The sequence below is a fragment of the Chanodichthys erythropterus genome, chromosome 9 (assembly GCF_024489055.1).
Source record: "Chanodichthys erythropterus isolate Z2021 chromosome 9, ASM2448905v1, whole genome shotgun sequence".
Lineage (NCBI taxonomy): Eukaryota > Metazoa > Chordata > Actinopteri > Cypriniformes > Xenocyprididae > Chanodichthys > Chanodichthys erythropterus.
Window position 1 is genome coordinate 1,728,658 of NC_090229.1, and position 26,905 is coordinate 1,755,562.

The window sequence follows — 26,905 nt, forward strand, 5'->3', positions numbered from 1 at the left end:
GTCCAACCGTGCAGCAGAAATCCTCTCATTATTGACTTTCATCCATGTATATTGTTTTGTAGAAGGGTTGTGTTCTCTCCATACATCAGAAAGACTGAGTTTTTTTAAAACACCAGCTAAACAGGAGGCTGACTGTGCATGAGGTTCTTCCCCATTTCTGTCTAGAATAAAATCAAGAGTGCAATTCCAATCCCCTCCTACAACAATGAAAAAATCTTCACTTTTTTAATTATATTTTCTAATTTAGCAAAGAATAATTTTCTTTCCGCTCCAACATTAGGAGCATAAATATTTACAAACAGGAAATTGAAATTACTGATTTCAGCCTTTACTATTTAAAAACCTTCCTGGTACTACTTCACACTTTGATAAGATTTTGACATTAAGTGTAGGAGAAAAAAGAACAGCAACACCAGCACTTAAATTAGTACCATGACTGAGAACATGTTCACCCTTCCACCATAAACCCCAATTAACTTCATTACTGCAAGTACTATGAGTTTCTTGCAAAAAAGTAACACTCAAACCTTTCAAACCAATAATTTCTGAAAGTAACTCATTCTTTTTCCCGTCCCTCATCCCATTTATATTTAGAGATCCCACCGTCAAGACCACCATAAGGAAAAGAGAGAAAAAAAGAGAGAACAGATGAGACTAAGAGTTACCAGCCATAGTGATTATTTAGATTTCCCCCTCGCTTTTCCTAGCCTTTTACCTGATTTAACAGTGGTTAAGTGCTTTTTGAGACGGTATCTATTTTGTCGAGAAAGTTCATCATAGCTACTGACCTTCCTAGCCCACATAACTGAAGCAATGAACTTTTCTGTGTCTGGGAAGTAATCACTTATTTCAACACCTGCTTTACCTTTTGTTTGATCTAGAAAAGAATTGATTTGCTCAACACTATACAAATCTTTCTCAACCTCTTTAGTCATTTCAGCCCACTCATCTTTAATTCCATCATCAGTGTACTGTGATAAACACTCAGTCTCATCAGCCATATTCTCCTCTGAGCCAGTTACCTGTACAGCATCACTACTCACACCCATGTCAATAGCATCACTACTCATGTCAACAGCATCACTACTCACACCTATTTCATCAGCATCACGCAAATCATTATCCACCCCAGCACTCACAGCTTTATCGGGCAAATAACTACATCCAGGTTGCTCCACACAGCCAGCGTTATTAACATTAAAATCACTCACCTCCTGCTGTCCCTTCACTTCCTCAGTAGCTCCGTTATCCAGTTTTTCAGTTCTCTGAGGTTCTGTGATATTTACATGATGATTGCTACTGTTATCATCGGCGCGAGGTGTAGAAGCGCGCGCTTCGTCTTTATGCGGGCAAGTAAAACGCTTATGGCCCAATTCACCACACTCAAAGCATTTTAAACTTTCCGTACTCGCGTAAACCATGAAAGAACTCTCTCCGTAGGAAACACGGAAAGAAACTTCCAGCGTCCGCTCCGGAGAGCTAAGAAACATATAAACCTGTCGCCTAAAGGAAAGCACATGCTTTAAAGCTGCATCTTTACATCCTAGCGGTACCGCTTTAACGGGGCTCGCGATCTTACCGAATCTTAACAGTTCTTTAACAATGGCTTCATTGGGAATGAACGGAGGGACAATCACTTTGGTTGCTGGAGCAGATAGCGGGGTTACCGGAACGAATGTTTCTTTAACATATATTCCACTCATAGTCAACTCATTAACGAGTGCTTCGGTTTTCAAACACACAATCACCGCTTTGTTCATTCTTGAGGCCGAGACGATGTTATCGAAGCCTATCTTATCACCGATGATCAGCAGCAGATCCTCCACAGTCACCCCGGGCTCAGGTACACACCTGCAGCCATTACGGAGTGACAGATTGGACGTGCCCGGCGCGTGAGTAGTCACCATTCCAGCGACTACAACCCACGCACGCACACACACGTAAAACCTCTTTACCTCCTTACCTCCCTACACGGATTAAAAAAAAAACCTAATCTAGCACGGGAAAAAAATAAATTGATAAAATCCAGTGAAAGGAAAATCACAACGCGCCCTCAGCAACAATGCTCTCAGGCCCTCCACAAACTCCCAGCATGCACCAGAGAGAGAGAGAGAGAGAGAGAGAGAGAGAGAGAGAGAGAGAGAGAGAGAGAGAGAGAGAGAGAGAGAGAGAGAGAGAGAGAGAGAAAAAAAATGTTTTCTAACATGTTTGTTTACTTGTTCTTAATAGTACTGAGACTGCTCTCATTAGAGTTACTAATGATTTGCTCTTATCATCAGATCGTGGTTGTATCTCTCTATTAGTGTTACTGGATCTTAGTGCTGCATTTGACACTATTGATCACAATATTCTTTTAAATAGACTCGAAAACTATGTTGGCATTAGCGGAATTGCATTGGCATGGTTCAAATCATACTTATCTGACCGTTATCAGTTTGTAGTAGTAAACGATGAGATGTCATGTCAATCACAAGTTAAATATGGAGTAACGCAAGGCTCAGTACTAGGACAGTTAAATTAACAGAATGTATAGCTGATATAAAAAAAACTGGATGACCAGTAATTTCCTACTACTAAATTCAGAAAACAGAGATTCTAATTTTTGGACCGAAAACTACTTCACGCAATAACCTAGAATACTGTCTAACACTTGATGGCTGCTCTGTTAAGTCTTCATCGTCAGTTAGGAACCTGGGTGTGCTCTTTGATACCAATCTTTCATTTGAAGGCCATGTTACTAGCATCTGCAAAACCGCATTCTTCCATCTTAAAAATATATCTAAACTACGACATATGCTCTCAATGAAAAATGCAGAACAGTAAGTTCATGCGTTCATGACCTCAAGGCTAGATTACTGTAACGCTCTACTGGGTGGTTGTTCCTCCCGCTTGATAAATAAACTACAGCTTGTACAAAATGCAGCAGCTAGAGTTCTTACTAGAACTAGGAAGTATGACCATATTAGCCCAGTTCTGTCATTACTGCATTGGCTTCCTGTTAAACATCGTATAGATTTTAAAATCTTGCTAATTACTTACAAAGCACTAAATGGTTTAGCTCCCCAGTACCTGAGCGAGCTCTTAAATCATTATAATCCTTCACGTTTATTGCGATCTCAGAATTTAGGCCAGCTGATAATACCTAGAATATCAAAATCAACCGCAGGCGGTAGATCCTTCCAGAGTTTGGGTGCCAAATAGGAGAACAATCTTCCTAGCATTGTTCGGGATGCAGACACACTCTGTCAGTTTAAATCTAGACTAAAAACACATCTCTTTAACCTGGCATACACATAACACATTATCAATTTATATTTTCAAATCCGTTAAAGGATTATTAGGCTGCATAAATGAGATCAGCTGGAACCAGGAACACTTCCTATAACACCAGATGTACTTGTTACATCAGAAAAACAATGGCATCTACGCTAATACTAGTCTTTCTATTTATCCCGAGGTTTACCGTAGTCAACCGGATCCGGGCCGTATCCAGCTGAGACCAAGGACCTGCGCCTTGACACGACCACAACGCAGCCCTGAAGTATCAGCAGAGATTGAGTCGACTAGATTATCCATTGTGAAGGCATCAACACGACAGCCAGTGCCACAGTTCCTCAACAAACCGACCATACCGGCGTGATAAATACGATCCTCAATTGGACACGACCACAATGCAGCCCTGAAGTATCAGCAGAGATCGAGTCGACTTGATCATCCATTGTGAAGGCCTCATCGACACGACAGCCAGTAGCACAGTTCCTCAACAAACCGTCCATACCGGCGTGATGAATACGATCCTCAACTGGATGGAACTGAAATAAATACTTTGATTGTTGTGATCCTATCAGACTTATGATAGCAACCTGATTTGTAACAAAGCACTGTTCGCCAGAGGAGAACTGGCCCCCCGACTAAGCCTGGTTTCTCCCAAGGTTTTTTTTCTTCCATTTTAACACCTATTTGCCACTTTTTTGCCACCTGATGTCACCAGTTGGAGTTTGGGTTCCTTGCCGCTGTTGCCTTCGGCTTGCTTCGTTGGGGACACTTGACATTTGACTTGACATTTGATATTCAACAGTTTTCTTGACATTTATTCAACAGTGCTTTGATCTGCCTGCATTGACACCATTCTTGAAGAGCTGCTGTGCAACAAAAATTATGTACCAGTTATCAATTTAAAGCTGCTTTGACACAATCTGCATTGTAAAAAGCACTATATAAATAAAGGTGACTTGACTTGTTCTCAGAAAATGTTTACAGAGATGTTCAACAGTTAAGGTTGCCCCTGAGGAGGGGAGATGTAGATGTTCCAAAAAAGGGCCGGTAGAAGTTGCGTGCATGCGCCAAGGAGTTCAGTAAAAGTCCAGTACTCCTGAGCATGTGGCTATATTTAACAGCATGACTCATGTTTCTCATGCAGTGCCATGTAAGGGCTTGAAGGTCACATGCAGTCAACAGAGGTTTCCTGCCTTGCCCTACACAGAGATTTCTCTGGATTCCCTGGATCTTTTCACAATATTGCGTATAGATAGTAAAGACCTAAATTCCATGCAATCTTGCATTGAGAAATGTGATTTTTGAATTGTTTGACAATTTTCTCATGAAATTTGGAGCCATTACCCATATTTGCTTGCAAAGACAGAGCCTTTGTTGTATGTTCCTATTATACCCAATTACACTACTCTCACCTAATACCAATTCACCTGCTAATTGTATACTTTTCAAAACAATTTAACTTGTATATTCTATAATTTTTTCACTTTTATTTTACCGCTGTCCCAACTTTTTTTTGGAGTGTGTTGCAGCCATCAAAAGTTGTTTATATTTACAAAATACAATTAATTTGGCTGAAAACATTTTTTTAAAAATTCTTTGCACTTTTGTCAAATAAACAAAGGTTCAAGAGAATGAACAAATCATAGATTCTTGATTTTATTGTGTTTTACAAAATGTCTCAACTTTTCTGGAATACTTTTAAGTCATCCTTCGGCCCCCTGATTGAGAACCACTTGTGTAAAGGAATGTTGTTCCACATTGTCAGTACTTACACTTTGCGATCATTCAGAAGCATGCCATTCATTGTCTCAATGGCTCTGTTGGCAGCTTCTTGTGTCTCAAAGTGCACAAACCCATAACCCTTTGAGCCGTTCTCATCACAAACTACCTAGAATGAAAAATACTGTCAAGGCCCGTTCACAACTTTATAGTTATCGTTCTTATTGTGAATGAGCCTTTACTGTGGGGAAAATTTGGTGCATTATTGCAATAGTTATTTCTTTTGTTTCAGATAAAAATTAACAAAAAAATACAATTAATAAAATAAATAAATAAAAAAAAGTGATGAAAAAGGATGTACCTTACATGACAAGATGTTACCAAAAGCAGAAAAGGTGTCATAGAGAGCCTTGTTATCAATGGACTCATCCATGTTCTTGATGAAGATGTTTCCCACACCAGACTTTCTCAGACCTGGATCTCGCTGTGACCACATGATCCTGATTGGACGACCCTTGATGACTTCATAGTTCATTGTGTCAAGGGCACATTCCGCTTAAATATAGAAAAAAAAAAAGAAAAGAGAAAAGTGAGATTCACTATTTATAGAAGTACTCTAATCACTTAAATGTAGTAATTAGTCTAGGTAATTAATTATTATTAAAAAGTATACTTGTAAGAAGAGTGAGAGTGTCTTCACCATCAGCAGGCTGCTGGAAGTTGATGTACGCATATCCAAGGGATCTCCGTGTAATTACATCACGGCACACGCGGATGGACATGATCTGACCAGCAGGAGAAAACTTCTGGTACAGCATGGCCTCAGTGACATCAGGATGAAGGTCACCAACGTACAGAGAGGCTAATGGGTATGCTGGTCCACTGCTATTCATCCTTTAGAAGCACTCCACAAAAAAAAAAAAAAAAAAAGAGTAGTTTATTATCAGGAAAACTTGACTTTAAAGTGATTTTTTACACTATCATTGCCCTATTGGCTGACAAATTTTAACATTGTGTAGCTGATGGTTTTCTTGCGAGTTTGTCTGTGGCTTGTTACTGTATCTAAAAGCTGAGAAATGACAAAGGGGGTTTCAAAATGCAGATCTCATTTTAAAATAACCCTAATCAAACTATTAAGTGTTATTATTAGCTCCATTCTCCACTTCTCAAAATGTGAGACAACAAACATAATAAAAAAATAAATAAATAAATAATAATAATAATAATAATAATAAAAAAATCATAGATTTAACACTTTTGTTCCTATAGTGTGTGTGGAGTGCCACTATGTGACCAAGACTATGGAATTCCAATGCTTCCAGCATAATAAATAAATAAATAAATAGTTAAAAAAAAAAAAATGAATAAATTAGTATTTAAACTTATTTCCTTATGTATAATTGTATTTTTTCCACATTAATTTATTCTCACTTATTTATTTCCACATTTATTTATATATGTACTTATATCTACATTTATTTCCACATTCATTTATTTCTACATTTCTTTGTCCGTATAATGAGGGGGGTGTTTTTACCTCAGGCACAGCAATCGAGCTCAGAGTACTGGTGTAAGCAAGGGCAAAGCTTTGAGGCCACAGTGGTACCTTGTGGTGTGACCAAAACGAAAGCCAAGAGGTGTGCGGATATGCTTTTGCAAGTCACACAGGGAATTAATGACAAACTGTGCTCACACAGTCAGTCCAAAGCCGATTATTTGTGTATCCAATTGAAATCGGATTATAAAAATTATTGACTGTCCACAATGTGTATTGCAACTGTTCAGATCTGATGTGTGTCCCATGCACTGATCATTTATATACACTGAACAAAATTATAAACAACACTTTTGTTTTTACCCCCATTTTTCATGAGCTGAACTCAAAGATCTAACACTTTTTCTATGTACACAAAAGGCCTATTTCTCTCAAATATTGTTCACAAATCTGTCTAAATCTGTGTTAGCGAGCACTTCTCCTTTGCTGAGATAATCCATCCACCTCACAGGTGTGGCAAATCAAGATGCTGATTAGACAGCATAATTATTGCACAGGTGTGCCTTAGGCTGGCCACAATAAAAGGTCACTCTAAAATGTGCAGTTTTACTGTATTGGGGGGTTCCGGGGGGTCCGAAAACCAGTCAGTATCTGGTGTGACCATTTGCCTCACGCAGTGCAACATCTCCTTCACACGAATGGCACAACAATGGGCCTCAGGATCTCGTCATTCAAAATGCCATCAATAAAATGCACCTGTGTTCGTTGTCCATAGCATACGCCTGCCCATACCATAACCCCACCGCCACCATGGGCCACTCAATCCACAATGTTGACATCAGCAAACCGCTCACCCACACAACGCCATACACACTGTCTGCCATCTGCCCTGTACAGTGAAAACCGGGATTCATCCGTGAAGAGAACACCAAAGTGCCAGACACCATCGAATGTGAGCATTTGCCCACTCAAGTCAGTTTCGACGACGAACTGCAGTCAGGTCAAGACCTCTGAGGACGATGAGCATGCAGATGAGCTTCCCTGAGACGGTTTCTGACTGTTTGTGCAGAAATTCTTTGGTTCTGCAAAAATTTTTGCAGCAGCTGTCCGTGTGGCTGGTCTCAGACGATCTTGGAGGTGAAGATGCTGGATGTGGAGGTCCTGGGCTGGTGTGGTTGCCAAATTCTCTGAAACGCCTTTGGAGACGGCTTATGGTAGAGAAATGAACATTTAATTCACAGTTCTGGTGGACATTCCTGCAGTCAGCATACCAATTGTACGCTCCCTCAAAACTTGCAACATCTGTGGCATTATGCTATGTGATAAAACTGCACATTTTAGAGTGAAATAGGCCTTATTTGAAAGAAAAAGGCCTTTTGTGTACACAGAGAAAGTCTTACATCTTTTGAGTTCAGATCATGAAAAATGGGGCAAAAACAAAAGTGTTGCCTTTATAATTTTGTTCAGTATAGATCAGTGGTCCCATGCCACCCTTTTGTTTTCCAGAATATATGCATTGGTTTCTATGGCAATGACATTGCATTGGTAGGTATATGCCAACAACAACAACAACATGGAGGGGTTTGCAATACATATGTTGTGGTCTTACAACAGTACTGTGTAGCCATCGTGCTGGACTACTGTGTGGCTTTATTCTGTGCTGTTATCTCCGCCAGTTTCAAAACATGTCTGTTATATTCTGCTCGTCCAGAACTTTCCAATACTACAATCTTGTTTCTACAGTGACTTTCAGCACTAATATTATATTATATTATATTATATTATATTATATTATATTATATTATATATTATATTATATTATATTATATTATATATAAAACAAAGACTATAGAACAACAAGACGAAGCACTCGTATTGTTTTGAATGGGAGAAAGTTCAACGTGCAATATGGCAAAATAAGTCATGCCTTCTAAATAAGAGCCAATCGCTGATTGGTAAAGTCATTGCGTGCGTCACTGCTGCGGCCGTTAGAAGCTCCGGTTCCTATAGAAACAATCAGATGCGCTCCTCCGGAATGAGGCACAAGAGACACACATTTAGGACTGTGCATGCGCATAGCTTGATCAAGCCTGAAAAATACAGTTTTTGTGTCATGATTTAAGCGTTTAGAAACAAAATTTATGAGACCGTTGTCAGATTTCATTGGTGGTTTCAAATATGAAATTTAATGGAAAGCTTGGCAAACAGCTTTGGAGATTTTGATGTTTCCCCATTCAAATTGATAGGAGCTGCACTTGAATGCCCGAGAGGCGTTTCAAAGATGGCCGCCGAGTGAAATGACTTGTCTTAAAGGGACTCAAAGACTGACGTTTACACTTTACATGGCATGAGAAAGTCACATAAGAGCTTGCGTTTATCATCAATGAGACTCGCACAGCAGATTTCACTTAAGTCTACCAAACAGTTCATATTGATCAATGCGCTTAAAACGTAACTGCCAATTCAGGGGCCAGTTGCATAAACATTATGTTAAGACAGTGTCTTAAGATCTAGTATGACCCACTAGCAGTTAGTTAAAGGGCATTCAATCTTACTTTTCGGTATCACATTAGGCAAATCTAAGCTTTTAGGGAAATAACTTATACTTATACTAATAACAGTCTAAAAGAAAAAGCATTGATGACTAACTGATAAGACTAGTCTTTATCATCTTTATCTTTATCAAGACTAGTCTTCACGGCTGCTTCATGTTAATGACAAATCAGAAATTATTTTATGTAAACAATAAACAGCATTTGGATTTTATGCAATCTAAAACAACATTGAGGAAAATATACTCACAGTTGCTTATTTTAGTCTTTTAGTGGTTTATGCAACTGGCCCCAGTTTACATTCACGTTTCCTGATTTTGCATGCACAACGTGAGTTTGATTGCTTAAAATATAAATCCATGTAGGTTCGTGTGTACCTTCTTTGCATATAGAGCCTATTTCTTGCAAGTATAGGCTACATCTTGAATGGAGAGCAACACTGCACTTCTTGGGTCGGACTGTGCTACCAACACTATATTTGCATTGTTTTAAGGGTAGGTTTAGGGTAGGGGTTGGTATGGATGTTAATAAAGCCTCAAACCACATGAATTTGATGCTGGTAGCACAATCTGATAGATAGCACAAATCGTCAGAAATCGGCGTGATCCCTTTATTGCTTTCTGATTTTATCAGGAACTTAAAATACAACAAATATGTGCTGGTCACATGCATGATTTAATATCCAGATGGCACACATACGACGTCTATTTGATGTGCGTGTTTTCAACCGACTTCCTAAATATAGCCTAATACATTTAAAAGGCAGTGTCGTTATAATAAAGGGAGTTTATTCATTTCTCAGACATGCCTACATCTTTCTGCAAAATGCTTATTGTTAAAGTATAGGCTATATAATAGGAGTTTGATCTCTCTTTGGAAAACATGAATGGTTGGTTGGTCTTCACGGCTGCTTCATGTTAATGACAAATCAGAAATGATTTTATGTAACCAATAAACAGCATTTGGATTTTATGCAATCTAAAACAACATTGAGGAAATTACTCACGGTTGCTTATTTTAGAATATTAATTTTATTCTCACCAGAGTCCCTAATGTGAACACGGGAAATCTCTCGCAGTCAAACGTAGCTTTAGAGTAAACACATAAGGCGGAAGACAGGACGGGGGAATTGAAAAATTGAAAAAAGGAGAATTGGGCCCCAAATCGGCCCGATTATCATGAAGTGTGTGGATGCCTAAAAGTAGGTAATACATCTCTTCGGGAATGGCCATTCTACGAGGCAGATGGCGAAAGGTACATGCAATTAATCACCACGTGATACACAGAGGAGCATGCTTGCTCTGCTAGCTACTTGTTTGTGATCTGCTCTGCGGAACGAATTGGGCATATTGATGCTTACTTTTGAATGGACTTCGCCCACTCTGCAGTGTGCTTTTATTTACTGCGCACTACTGCCTCATTGTGCGCAATCACTGCTTATTTTAATGAATTATTTTAAAATTCAATCAAACGCGAAATGGATCCTTAAAAGAAAATAACAGGCTATGCTGCTTAATTTCACATTTTTTGTTCAATTTCACATCCATTTGAGATATTGCATAGGCTATATTGTATACGTGAAGGCTACTATATGCGAATCTTTAAAATTGGACACTCGCCAGCCATCTTTGGGCAAAAACATCATAAACGTTTTATATTGACATTTTTTAAAACAAGAAACCCTCTGTAGAAACAATGTTAGTTATAGTTACCTGGCGTAATGTGGAGCAAATAAGCATATCCTTCAGTGTAAGCTGCAAGAAGGCTCCACCCCGTTGTGACTGTTTTAGTGTCAGTTTAATTATTTCTGAGGAACACCTGTCGGGCTTCACTGTGTACCAATTATCTCATCTGTTGAGAACTTTTTTCTGTCTTATTCCGCGTGAAAAAAATAGTTCTTGTGAGAGCTCACTGTGCAATGATTATTTGTATTACTTCTTAAGTATGACAAATTGGATAAAATACAATGATGTTGTTATTGTTGTTGGGGCTGTAGTAGCATTCAGTATCCATCTTTAGCCTATATTGGGAACTGGATGTGGATAATATCTTCATTCTGGACCTGTAGTAGCCTACTAGAGTGCCACACTCTTCAAGTGTGTGCAAGACATCTTTAATTTTCAGTAACATTTGAATAAGTATTAATATGTAGGCTAGCCTATACTTCATCTTTATTGTAGGCTATCTTTTGGTTTATATTCTTAGCTTCAGTTCTTCAATAAATGATACATTGAAATAAACACAATATCAAGCTCAGAGATTAGTTTGCCTCATTTTTGACTTCTGGAAAAAAAAGAACTTGAGACTGCAAACAATGTGGAAAAAATAATAAACAATCCGACACTTATTGATTGAGAACAAATAAAAATATAGCATAGGCTAATTCTAATGAAGAATAAAACACATAAAGCAGCCTGATTCAATATTCATCACTAGTTTTAACAATTCAGATACAGAGCATCAAGTCTAGTCATCTTCACAATACACATTGTCTCAAAGCAGCTTCACAGTGACAATAGGAAAATTATTATCGAGCTAAAGTTGGTTTTTGATTGAATCACTTCTGTTGTAAAAATAGTTAATAATTACTTTAGGGGCCACTTAAATGACACCTTTCCTACTGAAAAACTGAATACCTTTAATGCATTCTTGCCGCTCATTTACATGTTTAGTCTATAGGTTTGCATTTTTGATCTATGCGAACTGGAATAATTTGATAAAGTTTTATCTATACATAGGGAAAGGAAAGGGAAGGGAAGGAGGCTTTTGCAGGCCTTTGCAGGGCTGCGTTATCGTCATGTCTAGATGCAGGTCCTTCATCTCATCTGGATACGGCCTGGATCTGGCAGGCTGTGGCAAACCTCGGGATAAACAGAGAGAGACTAATATTAGCATAGATGCCATTCTTCTGATGTAGCGGGTACGGTACATCAGGTGTTATAGGGAGTGTTCTCATTCTGGCTGACCTAATATATGCAGCCTAACAATTTACATGAATTGAATTATAGAAGTAGATAGTGTGTTACGTATATGCAAGTTTAAACAGATGTGTTTTTAGTCTAGATTTAAACTGACAGAGTGTGTCTGCTTCCCAAACAGCGATAGGAAGACTGTTCCAAAGTTTATCAACTGGCCTGAATTCTGAGATTGCAAGAGACGTGAAGGACTATAATGCATTAAGAGCTTGCTCAGGTACTGGGAAGCTAAACCATTTAATGCTTTGTAGGTAAGTAGTAAGATTTTAAAATCTATATGATGTTTAATAGGGAGCCAATGCAGTGTTGACAGAACCGGGCTAATACTTCCTGGTTCTATTAAGAACTCTAGCTGCTGCATTTTGGACCAGCTGTAGTTTGTTTAACAGGCCAGCGGAACAACCACCCAGTAGAGTGTTACAGTAATCTAGCCTTGAGGTCATGAACACATGAACTAACTGTTCCGCATTTGTCATTGAGAGCATATGTCGTAGTTTAGATATACTTTTAAGATGGAAGAATGCGATTTTGCAGATGCTAGAAACATGGCTCTCAAATGAAAGATTGGTATCAAAGAGCACACCCAGGTTCCTAACTGACGATGAAGACTAAACAGAGCAGTCATCAAGTGTTAGACAGTATTCTAGGTTATGTGAAGAAGTTTTTGGTCCAAAAATTAGAATCTCTGTGTTTTTTCTGAATTTAGTAGTAAGAAATTGCTGGTCATCAAATTTTTTATATCAGTTATACATTCTGTTAATTTTGTGAATTGGTAAGTATCGTCAGGGCTTGAAGAAATATAGAGCTGAGTATCATCAGCATAACAGTGAAAACTAACGCCATGCTTCCTAATGATATCTCCCAAGGGCAGCATGTACAGAGTGAAAAGCAACGGTTCTAGTACTGAGCCTTGCTGTACTCCATATTGAACTTGTGATCGATATGACATCTCTTCGTTTACTACTACAAACTGATAACGTTCAGATAAGTACGATTTGAACTATGCCAATGCAATTCCACTAATGCCAACATAATTTTCAAGTCTATTCAAAAGAATATTGTGGTCGACAATGTCAAAAGCAGCACTAAGATCTAGTAACACTAATAGAGAGATACAACCATAATCGGATGATAAGAGCAAATCATTAGTAACTCTAATGAGAGCCATCTCAGTACTATGGTACGGTCTAAATCCTGACTGGAAATCCTCACAGATACCATTTCTTTTTTAAGAAGGAACGTAGTTGCGATGATACTGCCGTTTCTAGTATTTTTGACAGAAAAGGTAGATACGAGATTGGCCTGTAATTGACTAATTCTCTCGAATCAAGTTGTGCTTTTTTTAATAAGAGGTTTAATAATAGCCAGCTTAAAAGTTTTCGGTACGTATCCTAGTGATAAAGATGAATGAACAATATTAAGAAGAGGATCTATGACCTCTGGAAGCATCTCTTTCAATAGCTTAGTCGGTATAGGGTCTAACATACATGTTGATTTTGATGATTTAACAAGTTTAGACAATTCTTCATGTCCTAAAGCAACAAATGAATGGAATTTTTCCTCAGGGACACTACAGTGCACTGTCTGACGCGATACTGTAGTAGACGGTTGCATGGTTATAATTTTCTCTCTAATATTATCAATTTTGCAAGTAAAAGAGTTCAAAAAGTCATTACTGCTGTGCTGTTTGGAAACATCAGTAGTTGAAGCTCTATTTCTCGTTAATTTAGCCACTGTATCAAATAAATACCTAGGGTTGTGTTTATTTTCTTCTAAAAGATTTGAGAAATAAGCAGATCTAGCAGTTTTTAAGGCCTTTCTGTACTCAATCTTTCTCTCTCTCCACGAAATGTGAAAAACTTCTAGTTTTGTTTTCTTCCAGCTGGGCTCCATTTTTCTGGCAGCTTTCTTAAGGGCCTGAGTGTGCTCATTGTACCATGGCATTGGTTTAGTTTCCTTAATCTTTTTTAAGTGCAGCGGAGCAACTGAGTCTAATGTGCTGGAAAAGACATAGTCAGTAGTTTCTGTTGCAACATCAAGGTCTTCTAAGCTATCTGGTATGCTAAGGCGATGAAACTGATCAGAAAGATTATTTATAAAGCAATCTTTAGTGGCAGAAGTGATGGTTCTACCATATTTATGGCAGGGTGGCAGTTTTGCAGCCTTGGCTAAATGCAGTATACACAAGACTAAATAATGATCTGAGATGTTATCGGTCTGCTGCAGAATTTCAACGGCATCAATATCGATTCCATGTGACAATATTAGATCTAAAGTATGATTACAACAACGAGGGGGTCCTGACACGTGTTGTCTAACTCCAATAGAGTTAAGAATGTCTTTAAATGCCAATCCCAATGCATCTTTTTCGTTATCTACATGTATATTAAAATCACCAACAATTAGGACTTTATCTGCAGCCAGTACTAACTCTGATAGAAAATCAGCAAATTCTTTGATAAAGTCTGTATGGTGCCCTGGTGGCCTGTATACAGTAGCCAGCACAAATGTTAACTGACATAACATTACATAAAGCACCATCACTTCGAAGGAATTATATTTGAAAGACTTTTGAGTATTACTGAAGATATTACTATAAATTACAGCAACACCTCCCCCTTTGCCTTTCTGATGAGGATTGTATCAATAATCATAACCTTGAGGGCTAGACTCATTTAAAGTAATGTATTTAGCCAGGTTTCTGTCAAACACAGAAAATCTAGATTATTGTCTGTGATAATATAATTTACAATAAGTGCTTTTGAAGAAAGGGATCTAATATTCAGCAACCCAAGCTTTATCATTTGTTCATCAGTACACAGCAAAATTACAAGTGTTAAACGTGCCGTAGAATGTCTTTTTAAAAGATGTAATATAAGTCTAAGGTGTCCCCTGAATGTGTCTCAGCTCAAAATACCCCATAGATTTTTTTTAATTAATTTTTTTAACGGCCTATTTTGGGGCATCATTAAATATGAGCCGATTTAGGCTGCGGCCCCTTTAAATGCTCACGCTTCCCGCCCACGGAGCTCGCGCTTGCCTTAAACAGTGCATAAACAAAGTTCACACAGCTAATATAACCCTCAAAATGGATCTTTACAAAGTGTTCGTCATGCAACATGTCTAATCGCGTAAGTAATGGTATTCATTTGGATGTTTACATTTGATTCTGAATGAGTTTGATGGTGCTCCGTGGTTGTGTTTATGCATTATACAGACTGCAAGTGTTTAAAAATGAAAATAGCGACGGCTCTTGTCTCCGTGAATACAGTAAGAAACAATGGTAACTTTAGCCACATTTAACAGTACATTAGCAACATGCTAACGAAACATTTAGAAAGACAATTTACAAATATCACTAAATATATCATGTTATCATGGATCATGTCAGTTATTATTGCTCCATCTGCCATTTTTCGCTGTTGTCCTTGCTTGCTTACCTAGTCTGATGATTCAGCTGTGCACATCCAGACGTTTTGCCCTTGTGTAATGCCTCGATAATGGGCTGGCATATACAAATATTGGGGGCGTACACCCCAACTGTTACGTAACAGTCGGTGTTATGTTGAGATTCGCCTGTTCTTCGGAGGTCTTTTAAACAAATGAGATTTATATAAGAAGGAGGAAACAATGGTGTTTGAGACTCACTGTATGTCATTTCCATGTACTGAACTCTTGTTATTCTTCTGTTACCTCACCTTATGAAGATTTAAAATGAGGTCATCACTCTGGAAATGAAAGAAATAATGTCTAAAATCAGTGGCCTAATAAAGATTTTTGCAACCTTTTGTTATTTTCTGCCATGCGTTGTTTTGACCATGTGTGACTTGTGTACCATATACAATGATGATCAGTGATATAAATGGAAAATTTATTTTGATACACAAACATTAATTATTTGACATATATTAAGGTTGATCAGGAAACTTTTTCCCAGTTATATCAATGGTAAAAAAGTGTCCCAGTCAACCTGAATTCACTGGTCATTAATGTTCATAAACATTCATGTTCTTTATGGGGTTTTAATTAGGGGCACATGAAATTTAGAAATTTAAATTTTGAAAGAATTTTTTTTTTTTAAGCTATGTCAAAACATATATCACAAATCCTGGAATAAAGATGGCAATAGGGCCTTGATTTGCTTTTTATTAATAGATGCTTTGTATAATGTGTGATGGAGTGAACATATGATATTATGTGAGACATTTAATGACATTTTGTTTTTGTACAAAAAGATGGGCCATGGACTTGCCAACAACAAACTTTAGCTACTGTAGCAGTCCCTTAATATATGAAAATATGACACATAAGAAAGCTATTCTCAGATCAAAAAATTACATTTTTAGTCAATGATTTTGACATTTTTACCACTCTTTGAATTTTAATGACTTTTTTATTTACTTAAAACTATTTTTATAACAACAAAACATTATCTTTTTACAGACAGTGGCCCCCAAATAATTTGCACAAATGCATTTGCATCAAAATACTATTTGAATGTCTGGAATCACTGTAGTTTTTTTAAGAAATTAATTTCACAAGGATGAAGTTTATTCAACAAGGATTAATTAAATAGATTTTTTTTTTTTTTAAAAGGAAAAAAAGACATTTCTAATGTTACAAAAGATTTCAATACTGTTCTTCAAAATTGCTGTTCTGTGAATCAACAGGCACTGTATCAGGGTTTCCTTGTTTTCAGCACTGATAATATTAGCTAAGGATGTTTCTTGAGCAGCAAAGCAGCATATCAGAATGATTTCTGAAGGATCACGTGACACTGAAGACTGGAGGAACAGGAATAAACAGCCATTTGAAATATATTAAAATGGAAAACAAATTGCAATATTACCGTTTTGCCTATTTTTGATCAAATAAATGCAACCTTGGTGAGCTTAAACATAAAGAATTTTATTAATCCTTTTGAAAAGCAATAGGCCTACATCATATCAAAATGAACAAGAATTTAAGAACAATACCAGAATAGATATAAACATTTATACAGGTTTATTTCAGTTGTTACAGGCAGTGATATATTTAATGATAACAACCAATAAAATACAGAGTTTTAAAACATCTCAAAGGAAGAGCACAACTAGCTGAACTTATAGACGATAGCTGAAGGTTGTTACACGAAGTATCTGTCATTGTTACAAACCAATGCACAAATCGTGCATACTAATGAAAACATTATAAACTGTTACATCTTACCTATATGAAAACAACTGTAGTTTAGGCATAAGTCAGCCGCAATGCTGAGAATATAATTACCTTTATGGAATAATCCACTAATGTCTTGAGATACAATGTGAACTAATATAGCTGCGAGCAGCGATGGCGGGCCCAAGCCCGGTGGCACCGCCACCCCGGTGGCTTCAGGGCAACTGTGCACGGCGGGCAATAGGCATTTAAAATGGTAAAACATCAAAGGTCTATGTCAAATTCACTCCACATTTACTGCACTACAAGGTGCCGCTATAGAGCCCCTCCTCCCTGCCCATTTTCAAAGGTTTACATGTGCCAAGTTTTAACATTATTCTGATGAATTTTGAAGCAAATCAGGTAAAAATAAGAGGGTGATCTCAATGTATGCTGAAAGTGACACATTTTCTGCTTCCAGTTGGTGGCGCTATGACTTTGAATCATAATAGTCACATCCATGTGATCAGCCTTGTACAACGAAGACTAAGCCAAAGTGTCATCAAAATCACTTAATGTATGCAGAAGTTATAACACTTTGTTTCCCTTTTCTTGCCATAAATTTGTTGCCTCGCCACGGCCAAACCGTTTGAGATATCCAAAATCCGTTTGCAATTAAACAACTTCAATGTGTTAGCAACAAGTTAAAAAAAGCTTGGTGTAAATTGGATAAACCCTGTAGGAGTAGTAGTATTAAATTCATAGCCTGTTTTTTCAAAAAATTAACATTCAAACAAAAATAGCCGACTTCCTGTTGGTCGGAGCTAATGAATGTAAATTAGAAAATTGTCCAGCTTGATGAGAACAATATGTGTACCGAGTTTGGTGACTGTAGGAAAAACTAACCCCCCCACTTTTGTCAAAAGGTGGCGCTACTGAGCCCCTCCACCACGCCCATTTCTATGGCTTTGTCCATGTCTACTGGTTGACAATATTGATGTGTGTGTCGAGTTTCATGCAATTTGAAGCATGTTAAGAACCTCAAAAACACTCAAGAATATTATTACAGTTTGACCTGTTGCCATGGCAACAATATTTCAAATATCAAAAATCCTGTCATAGGTCTACATCTGCTGTGTATTGACATTACACTGATGAAGTTTGAAGCAAATCAGGTAAAAATAAGAGGGTGATCTCAAAGCATTTTAAAAGTGATACACTTCTTGCTGCCATTTGGTGGCGCTATAACTTTGACTCACAATAGTTACATCCATGTGATCAGACTACTACAACCAACACACTCCTGAAGTTTCATAAACATCAATCAATGTATGCAGAAGTTATAACACATTTCCTGTTTCCCTTTTCTCGCCATAAATTCGTTGCCTCGCCACGGCCAAACCGTTTGAGATATCCAAAATCCGTTTGCAATTAAACAAATTCAATTTGTTCGCAACAAGTTAAAAAAGCTTGGTGTAAATTGGATAAACCCTGTAGGAGTAGTAGTATAAAATTCATAGCCTGTTTTTTCAAAAAATTAACATTCAAACCAAAATAGCTGACTTCCTGTTGGTCGGAGCTAATGAATGTAAATTAGAAAATTGTCCGGCTTGATGAGAATAATATGTGTACCGAGTTTGGTGACTGTAGGAAAAACTAACCCCCACTTTTGTCAAAAGGTGGCGCTACTGAGCCCCTCCACCACGCCCATTTCTATGGCTTTGTCCATGTGTACTGGTTGACAATATTGATGTGTGTGTCGAGTTTCATGCAATTTGAAGCATGTTAAGAGCCTCAAAAACACTCAAGAATATTATTACAGTTTGACCTGTTGCCATGGCAACAATATTTCAAATATCAAAAATCCTGTCATAGGTCTACATCTGCTGTGTATTGACATTACACTGATGAAGTTTGAAGCAAATCAGGTAAAAATAAGAGGGTGATCTCAAAGCATTTTAAAAGTGATACACTTCTTGCTGCCATTTGGTGGCGCTATAACTTTGACTCACAATAGTTACATCCATGTGATCAGACTACTACAACCAACACACTCCTGAAGTTTCATAAACATCAATCAATGTATGCAGAAGTTATAACACATTTCCTGTTTCCCTTTTCTCGCCATAAATTCGTTGCCTCGCCACGGCCAAACCGTTTGAGATATCCAAAATCCGTTTGCAATTAAACAACTTCAATGTGTTCGCAACAAGTTAAAAAAAGCTTGGTGTAAAATGGATAAACCCTGTAGGAGTAGTAGTATAAAATTCATAGCCTGTTTTTTCAAAAAATTAACATTCAAACCAAAATAGCTGACTTCCTGTTGGTCGGAGCTAATGAATGTAAATTAGAAAATTGTCCGGCTTGATGAGAATAATATGTGTACCGAGTTTGGTGACTGTAGGAAAAACTAACCCCCCCACTTTTGTCAAAAGGTGGCGCTACTGAGCCCCTCCACCACGCCCATTTCTATGGCTTTGTCCATGTCTACTGGTTGACAATATTGATGTGTGTGTCGAGTTTCATGCAATTTGAAGCATGTTAAGAGCCTCAAAAACACTCAAGAATATTATTACAGTTTGACCTGTTGCCATGGCAACAATATTTCAAATATCAAAAATCCTGTCATAGGTCTACATCTGCTGTGTATTGACATTACACTGATGAAGTTTGAAGCAAATCAGGTAAAAATAAGAGGGTGATCTCAAAACATTTCAAAAAGTGATACACTTCCTGCTGCCAGTTGGTGGCGCTATAACTTTGACTCACAATAGTCACATCCATGTGATCAGACTCCTATAACGAACACACTCGTGAAGTTTCATAAAGATCAATATATGTATTAAGACGTTATAACACATTTCCTGTTTCCTTTTTCTCGCCATAAATTCGTTGCCTCGCCACGGCCAAACCGTTCGAGATATCAAAAATCCCCTGGCAATTTTTAATCATCAGTGTCTTGACTTCATGCTGACCGAGTTTGGTGGCGATCGGATTAATCGTCTAGGAGGAGTATATCAAATTCCAGAGCATGCGTTTTTCAAACAACCCTTAATAGCTGACTTCCTGTTGGCGTGGCGATTAACTTAGAGCGCGAAAGTTGTTCGGCCCGATGAGGTCTATATGTGTACCGAGTTTCATACTAATACGTGCAAGCATGTTTAATATATGGACCAAATTTTCAGACTTTTTTCAAGGGGGCGCTGTCGAGCCCCCCTGCCACGCCCGGGTACCAGCCTCTCCGGCGTCCTAATGGCCGCGGATTCCAATGTGTGTGCCAATTTTCAAGAGTTTTTGAGCATGTTAAGGCCCCCAAAAAGCCCCGGAAGACGAAAAAAAAATAAATAAATAAATAAAAAATAATAATAAATATAGCTGCGAGCAGCGATGGCGGGCCCAAGCCCGGTGGCACCGCCACCCCGGTGGCTTCAGGGCAACTGTGCACAGCGGGCAATAGGCACTTAAAACGGTTAAACATCAAAGGACTATGTCAAATTCACTCCACATTTACTGCACTACAAGGTGCCGCTATAGAGCCCCTCCTCCCTGCCCATTTTCAAAGGATTACATGTGCCAAGTTTTAACATTATTCTGATGAATTTTGAAGCAAATCAGGTAAAAATAAGAGGGTGATCTCAATGTATGCTGAAAGTGACACATTTTCTGCTTCCAGTTGGTGGCGCTATGACTTTGAATCACAATAGTCAAATCCATGTGATCAGCCTTGTACAACGAAGACTAAGCCAAAGTTTCATCAAAATCAATTAATGTATGCAGAAGTTATAACACTTTGTTTCCCTTTTCTTGCCATAAATTCGTTGCCTCGCCACGGCCAAACCGTTTGAGATATCCAAAATCCGTTTGCAATTAAACAACTTCAATGTGTTAGCAACAAGTTAAAAAAAGCTTGGTGTAAATTGGATAAACCCTGTAGGAGTAGTAGTATAAAATTCATAGCCTGTTTTTAAAAAAATTAACATTCAAACCAAAATAGCTGACTTCCTGTTGGTCGGAGCTAATGAATGTAAATTAGAAAATTGTCCAGCTTGATGAGAATAATATGTGTACCGAGTTTGGTGACTGTAGGAAAAACTAACCCCCACTTTTGTCAAAAGGTGGCGCTACTGAGCCCCTCCACCACGCCCATTTCTATGGCTTTGTCCATGTCTACTGGTTGACAATATTGATGTGTGTGTCGAGTTTCATGCAATTTGAAGCATGTTAAGAGCCTCAAAAACACTCAAGAATATTATTACAGTTTGACCTGTTGCCATGGCAACAATATTTCAAATATCAAAAATCCTGTCATAGGTCTACATCTGCTGTGTATTGACATTACACTGATGAAGTTTGAAGCAAATCAGGTAAAAATAAGAGGGTGATCTCAAAGCATTTTAAAAGTGATACACTTCTTGCTGCCATTTGGTGGCGCTATAACTTTGACTCACAATAGTTACATCCATGTGATCAGACTACTACAACCAACACACTCCTGAAGTTTCATAAACATCAATCAATGTATGCAGAAGTTATAACACATTTCCTGTTTCCCTTTTCTCGCCATAAATTCGTTGCCTCGCCACGGCCAAACCGTTTGAGATATCCAAAATCCGTTTGCAATTAAACAACTTCAATGTGTTCGCAACAAGTTAAAAAAGCTTGGTGTAAATTGGATAAACCCTGTAGGAGTAGTAGTATAAAATTCATAGCCTGTTTTTTCAAAAAATTAACATTCAAACCAAAATAGCTGACTTCCTGTTGGTCGGAGCTAATGAATGTAAATTAGAAAATTGTCCGGCTTGATGAGAATAATATGTGTACCGAGTTTGGTGACTGTAGGAAAAACTAACCCCCACTTTTGTCAAAAGGTGGCGCTACTGAGCCCCTCCACCACGCCCATTTCTATGGCTTTGTCCATGTCTACTGGTTGACAATATTGATGTGTGTGTCGAGTTTCATGCAATTTGAAGCATGTTAAGAGCCTCAAAAACACTCAAGAATATTATTACAGTTTGACCTGTTGCCATGGCAACAATATTTCAAATATCAAAAATCCTGTCATAGGTCTACATCTGCTGTGTATTGACATTACACTGATGAAGTTTGAAGCAAATCAGGTAAAAATAAGAGGGTGATCTCAAAACATTTCAAAAAGTGATACACTTCCTGCTGCCAGTTGGTGGCGCTATAACTTTGACTCACAATAGTCACATCCATGTGATCAGACTCCTATAACGAACACACCCGTGAAGTTTCATAAAGATCAATATATGTATTAAGACGTTATAACACATTTCCTGTTTCCTTTTTCTCGCCATAAATTCGTTGCCTCGCCACGGCCAAACCGTTCGAGATATCAAAAATCCCCTGGCAATTTTTAATCATCAGTGTCTTGACTTCATGCTGACCGAGTTTGGTGGCGATCGGATTAATCGTCTAGGATGAGTATATCAAATTCCAGAGCATGCGTTTTTCAAACAACCCTTAATAGCTGACTTTCTGTTGGCGTGGCGATTAACTTAGAGCGCGAAAGTTGTTCGGCCCGATGAGGTCTATATGTGTACCGAGTTTCATACTAATACGTGCAAGCATGTTTAACATATGTACCAAATTTTCAGACTTTTTTCAAGGGGGCGCTGTCGAGCCCCCCTGCCACGCCCGGGTACCAGCCTCTCCGGCGTCCTAATGGCCGCGGATTCCAATGTGTGTGCCAATTTTCAAGAGTTTTTGAGCATGTTAAGGCCCCCAAAAAGCCCCGGAAGACGGAAAAAAATAAAAAAATAAAAAAATAAATATAGCTGCGAGCAGCGATGGCGGGCCCAAGCCCGGTGGCACCGCCACCCCGGTGGCTTCAGGGCAACTGTGCACAGCGGGCAATAGGCACTTAAAACGGTTAAACATCAAAGGACTATGTCAAATTCACTCCACATTTACTGCACTACAAGGTGCCGCTATAGAGCCCCTCCTCCCTGCCCATTTTCAAAGGATTACATGTGCCAAGTTTTAACATTATTCTGATGAATTTTGAAGCAAATCAGGTAAAAATAAGAGGGTGATCTCAATGTATGCTGAAAGTGACACATTTTCTGCTTCCAGTTGGTGGCGCTATGACTTTGAATCACAATAGTCAAATCCATGTGATCAGCCTTGTACAACGAAGACTAAGCCAAAGTTTCATCAAAATCAATTAATGTATGCAGAAGTTATAACACTTTGTTTCCCTTTTCTTGCCATAAATTCGTTGCCTCGCCACGGCCAAACCGTTTGAGATATCCAAAATCCGTTTGCAATTAAACAACTTCAATGTGTTAGCAACAAGTTAAAAAAAGCTTGGTGTAAATTGGATAAACCCTGTAGGAGTAGTAGTATAAAATTCATAGCCTGTTTTTTCAAAAAATTAACATTCAAACCAAAATAGCTGACTTCCTGTTGGTCGGAGCTAATGAATGTAAATTAGAAAATTGTCCGGCTTGATGAGAATAATATGTGTACCGAGTTTGGTGACTGTAGGAAAAACTAACCCCCACTTTTGTCAAAAGGTGGCGCTACTGAGCCCCTCCACCACGCCCATTTCTATGGCTTTGTCCATGTCTACTGGTTGACAATATTGATGTGTGTGTCGAGTTTCATGCAATTTGAAGCATGTTAAGAGCCTCAAAAACACTCAAGAATATTATTACAGTTTGACCTGTTGCCATGGCAACAATATTTCAAATATCAAAAATCCTGTCATAGGTCTACATCTGCTGTGTATTGACATTACACTGATGAAGTTTGAAGCAAATCAGGTAAAAATAAGAGGGTGATCTCAAAACATTTCAAAAAGTGATACACTTCCTGCTGCCAGTTGGTGGCGCTATAACTTTGACTCACAATAGTCACATCCATGTGATCAGACTCCTATAACGAACACACTCGTGAAGTTTCATAAAGATCAATATATGTATTAAGACGTTATAACACATTTCCTGTTTCCTTTTTCTCGCCATAAATTCGTTGCCTCACCACGGCCAAACCGTTCGAGATATCAAAAATCCCCTGGCAATTTTTAATCATCAGTGTCTTGACTTCATGCTGACCGAGTTTGGTGGCGATCGGATTAATCGTCTAGGAGGAGTATATCAAATTCCAGAGCATGCGTTTTTCAAACAACCCTTAATAGCTGACTTCCTGTTGGCGTGGCGATTAACTTAGAGCGCGAAAGTTGTTCGGCCCGATGAGGTCTATATGTGTACCGAGTTTCATACTAATACGTGCAAGCATGTTTAATATATGGACCAAATTTTCAGACTTTTTTCAAGGGGGCGCTGTCGAGCCCCCCTGCCACGCCCAGGTACCAGCCTCTCCGGCGTCCTAATGGCCGCGGATTCCAATGTGTGTGCCAATTTTCAAGAGTTTTTGAGCATGTTAAGGCCCCCAAAAAGCCCCGGAAGACGGAAAAAAAATAAAAAAAAAAAATAAAATATAGCTGCGAGCAGCGATGGCGGGCCCAAGCCCGGTGGCACCGCCACCCCGGTGGCTTCAGGGCAACTGTGCACAGCGGGCAATAGGCACTTAAAACGGTTAAACATCAAAGGACTATGTCAAATTCACTCCACATTTACTGCACTACAAGGTGCCGTTATAGAGCCCCTCCTCCCTGCCCATTTTCAAAGGATTACATGTGCCAAGTTTTAACATTATTCTGATGAATTTTGAAGCAAATCAGGTAAAAATAAGAGGGTGATCTCAATGTATGCTGAAAGTGACACATTTTCTGCTTCCAGTTGGTGGCGCTATGACTTTGAATCACAATAGTCAAATCCATGTGATCAGCCTTGTACAACGAAGACTAAGCCAAAGTTTCATCAAAATCAATTAATGTATGCAGAAGTTATAACACTTTGTTTCCCTTTTCTTGCCATAAATTTGTTGCCTCGCCACGGCCAAACCGTTTGAGATATCCAAAATCTGTTTGCAATTAAACAACTTCAATGTGTTAGCAACAAGTTAAAAAAAGCTTGGTGTAAATTGGATAAACCCTGTAGGAGTAGTAGTATAAAATTCATAGCCTGTTTTTTCAAAAAATTAACATTCAAACCAAAATAGCTGACTTCCTGTTGGTCGGAGCTAATGAATGTAAATTAGAAAATTGTCCGGCTTGATGAGAATAATATGTGTACCGAGTTTGGTGACTGTAGGAAAAACTAACCCCCACTTTTGTCAAAAGGTGGCGCTACTGAGCCCCTCCACCACGCCCATTTCTATGGCTTTGTCCATGTCTACTGGTTGACAATATTGATGTGTGTGTCGAGTTTCATGCAATTTGAAGCATGTTAAGAGCCTCAAAAACACTCAAGAATATTATTACAGTTTGACCTGTTGCCATGGCAACAATATTTCAAATATCAAAAATCCTGTCATAGGTCTACATCTGCTGTGTATTGACATTACACTGATGAAGTTTGAAGCAAATCAGGTAAAAATAAGAGGGTGATCTCAAAGCATTTTAAAAGTGATACACTTCTTGCTGCCATTTGGTGGCGCTATAACTTTGACTCACAATAGTTACATCCATGTGATCAGACTACTACAACCAACACACTCCTGAAGTTTCATAAACATCAATCAATGTATGCAGAAGTTATAACACATTTCCTGTTTCCCTTTTCTCGCCATAAATTCGTTGCCTCGCCACGGCCAAACCGTTTGAGATATCCAAAATCCGTTTGCAATTAAACAACTTCAATGTGTTCGCAACAAGTTAAAAAAAGCTTGGTGTAAATTGGATAAACCCTGTAGGAGTAGTAGTATAAAATTCATAGCCTGTTTTTTCAAAAAATTAACATTCAAACCAAAATAACTGACTTCCTGTTGGTCGGAGCTAATGAATGTAAATTAGAAAATTGTCCGGCTTGATGAGAATAATATGTGTACCGAGTTTGGTGACTGTAGGAAAAACTAACCCCCACTTTTGTCAAAAGGTGGCGCTACTGAGCCCCTCCACCACGCCCATTTCTATGGCTTTGTCCATGTGTACTGGTTGACAATATTGATGTGTGTGTCGAGTTTCATGCAATTTGAAGCATGTTAAGAGCCTCAAAAACACTCAAGAATATTATTACAGTTTGACCTGTTGCCATGGCAACAATATTTCAAATATCAAAAATCCTGTCATAGGTCTACATCTGCTGTGTATTGACATTACACTGATGAAGTTTGAAGCAAATCAGGTAAAAATAAGAGGGTGATCTCAAAACATTTCAAAAAGTGATACACTTCCTGCTGCCAGTTGGTGGCGCTATAACTTTGACTCACAATAGTCACATCCATGTGATCAGACTCCTATAACGAACACACTCGTGAAGTTTCATAAAGATCAATATATGTATTAAGACGTTATAACACATTTCCTGTTTCCTTTTTCTCGCCATAAATTCGTTGCCTCGCCACGGCCAAACCGTTCGAGATATCAAAAATCCCCTGGCAATTTTTAATCATCAGTGTCTTGACTTCATGCTGACCGAGTTTGGTGGCGATCGGATTAATCATCTAGGAGGAGTATATCAAATTCCAGAGCATGCGTTTTTCAAACAACCCTTAATAGCTGACTTCCTGTTGGCGTGGCGATTAACTTAGAGCGCGAAAGTTGTTCGGCCCGATGAGGTCTATATGTGTACCGAGTTTCATACTAATACGTGCAAGCATGTTTAATATATGGACCAAATTTTCAGACTTTTTTCAAGGGGGCGCTGTCGAGCCCCCCTGCCACG

The 26,905-nt window shown here is 38.4% G+C and overlaps 1 protein-coding gene across 1 annotated transcript in view; it reads right to left on the bottom strand.

Moving 5' to 3' along the window:
- Positions 1-5,888, bottom strand: part of pabpc1l (poly(A) binding protein, cytoplasmic 1-like) — a 275,870-nt gene extending 269,982 nt beyond the window's left edge. Inside the window, exons 1-3 of the mRNA XM_067394179.1 lie at positions 5,696-5,888; positions 5,357-5,550; positions 5,049-5,164 (exon numbers count right to left, since the gene is read on the bottom strand). Of these exons, the coding sequence (XP_067250280.1) occupies positions 5,049-5,164; positions 5,357-5,550; positions 5,696-5,888 (503 nt within the window). The remainder of the gene's footprint in view (positions 1-5,048; positions 5,165-5,356; positions 5,551-5,695) is intronic.
- Between the last annotated feature and the right edge of the window lie 21,017 nt (positions 5,889-26,905).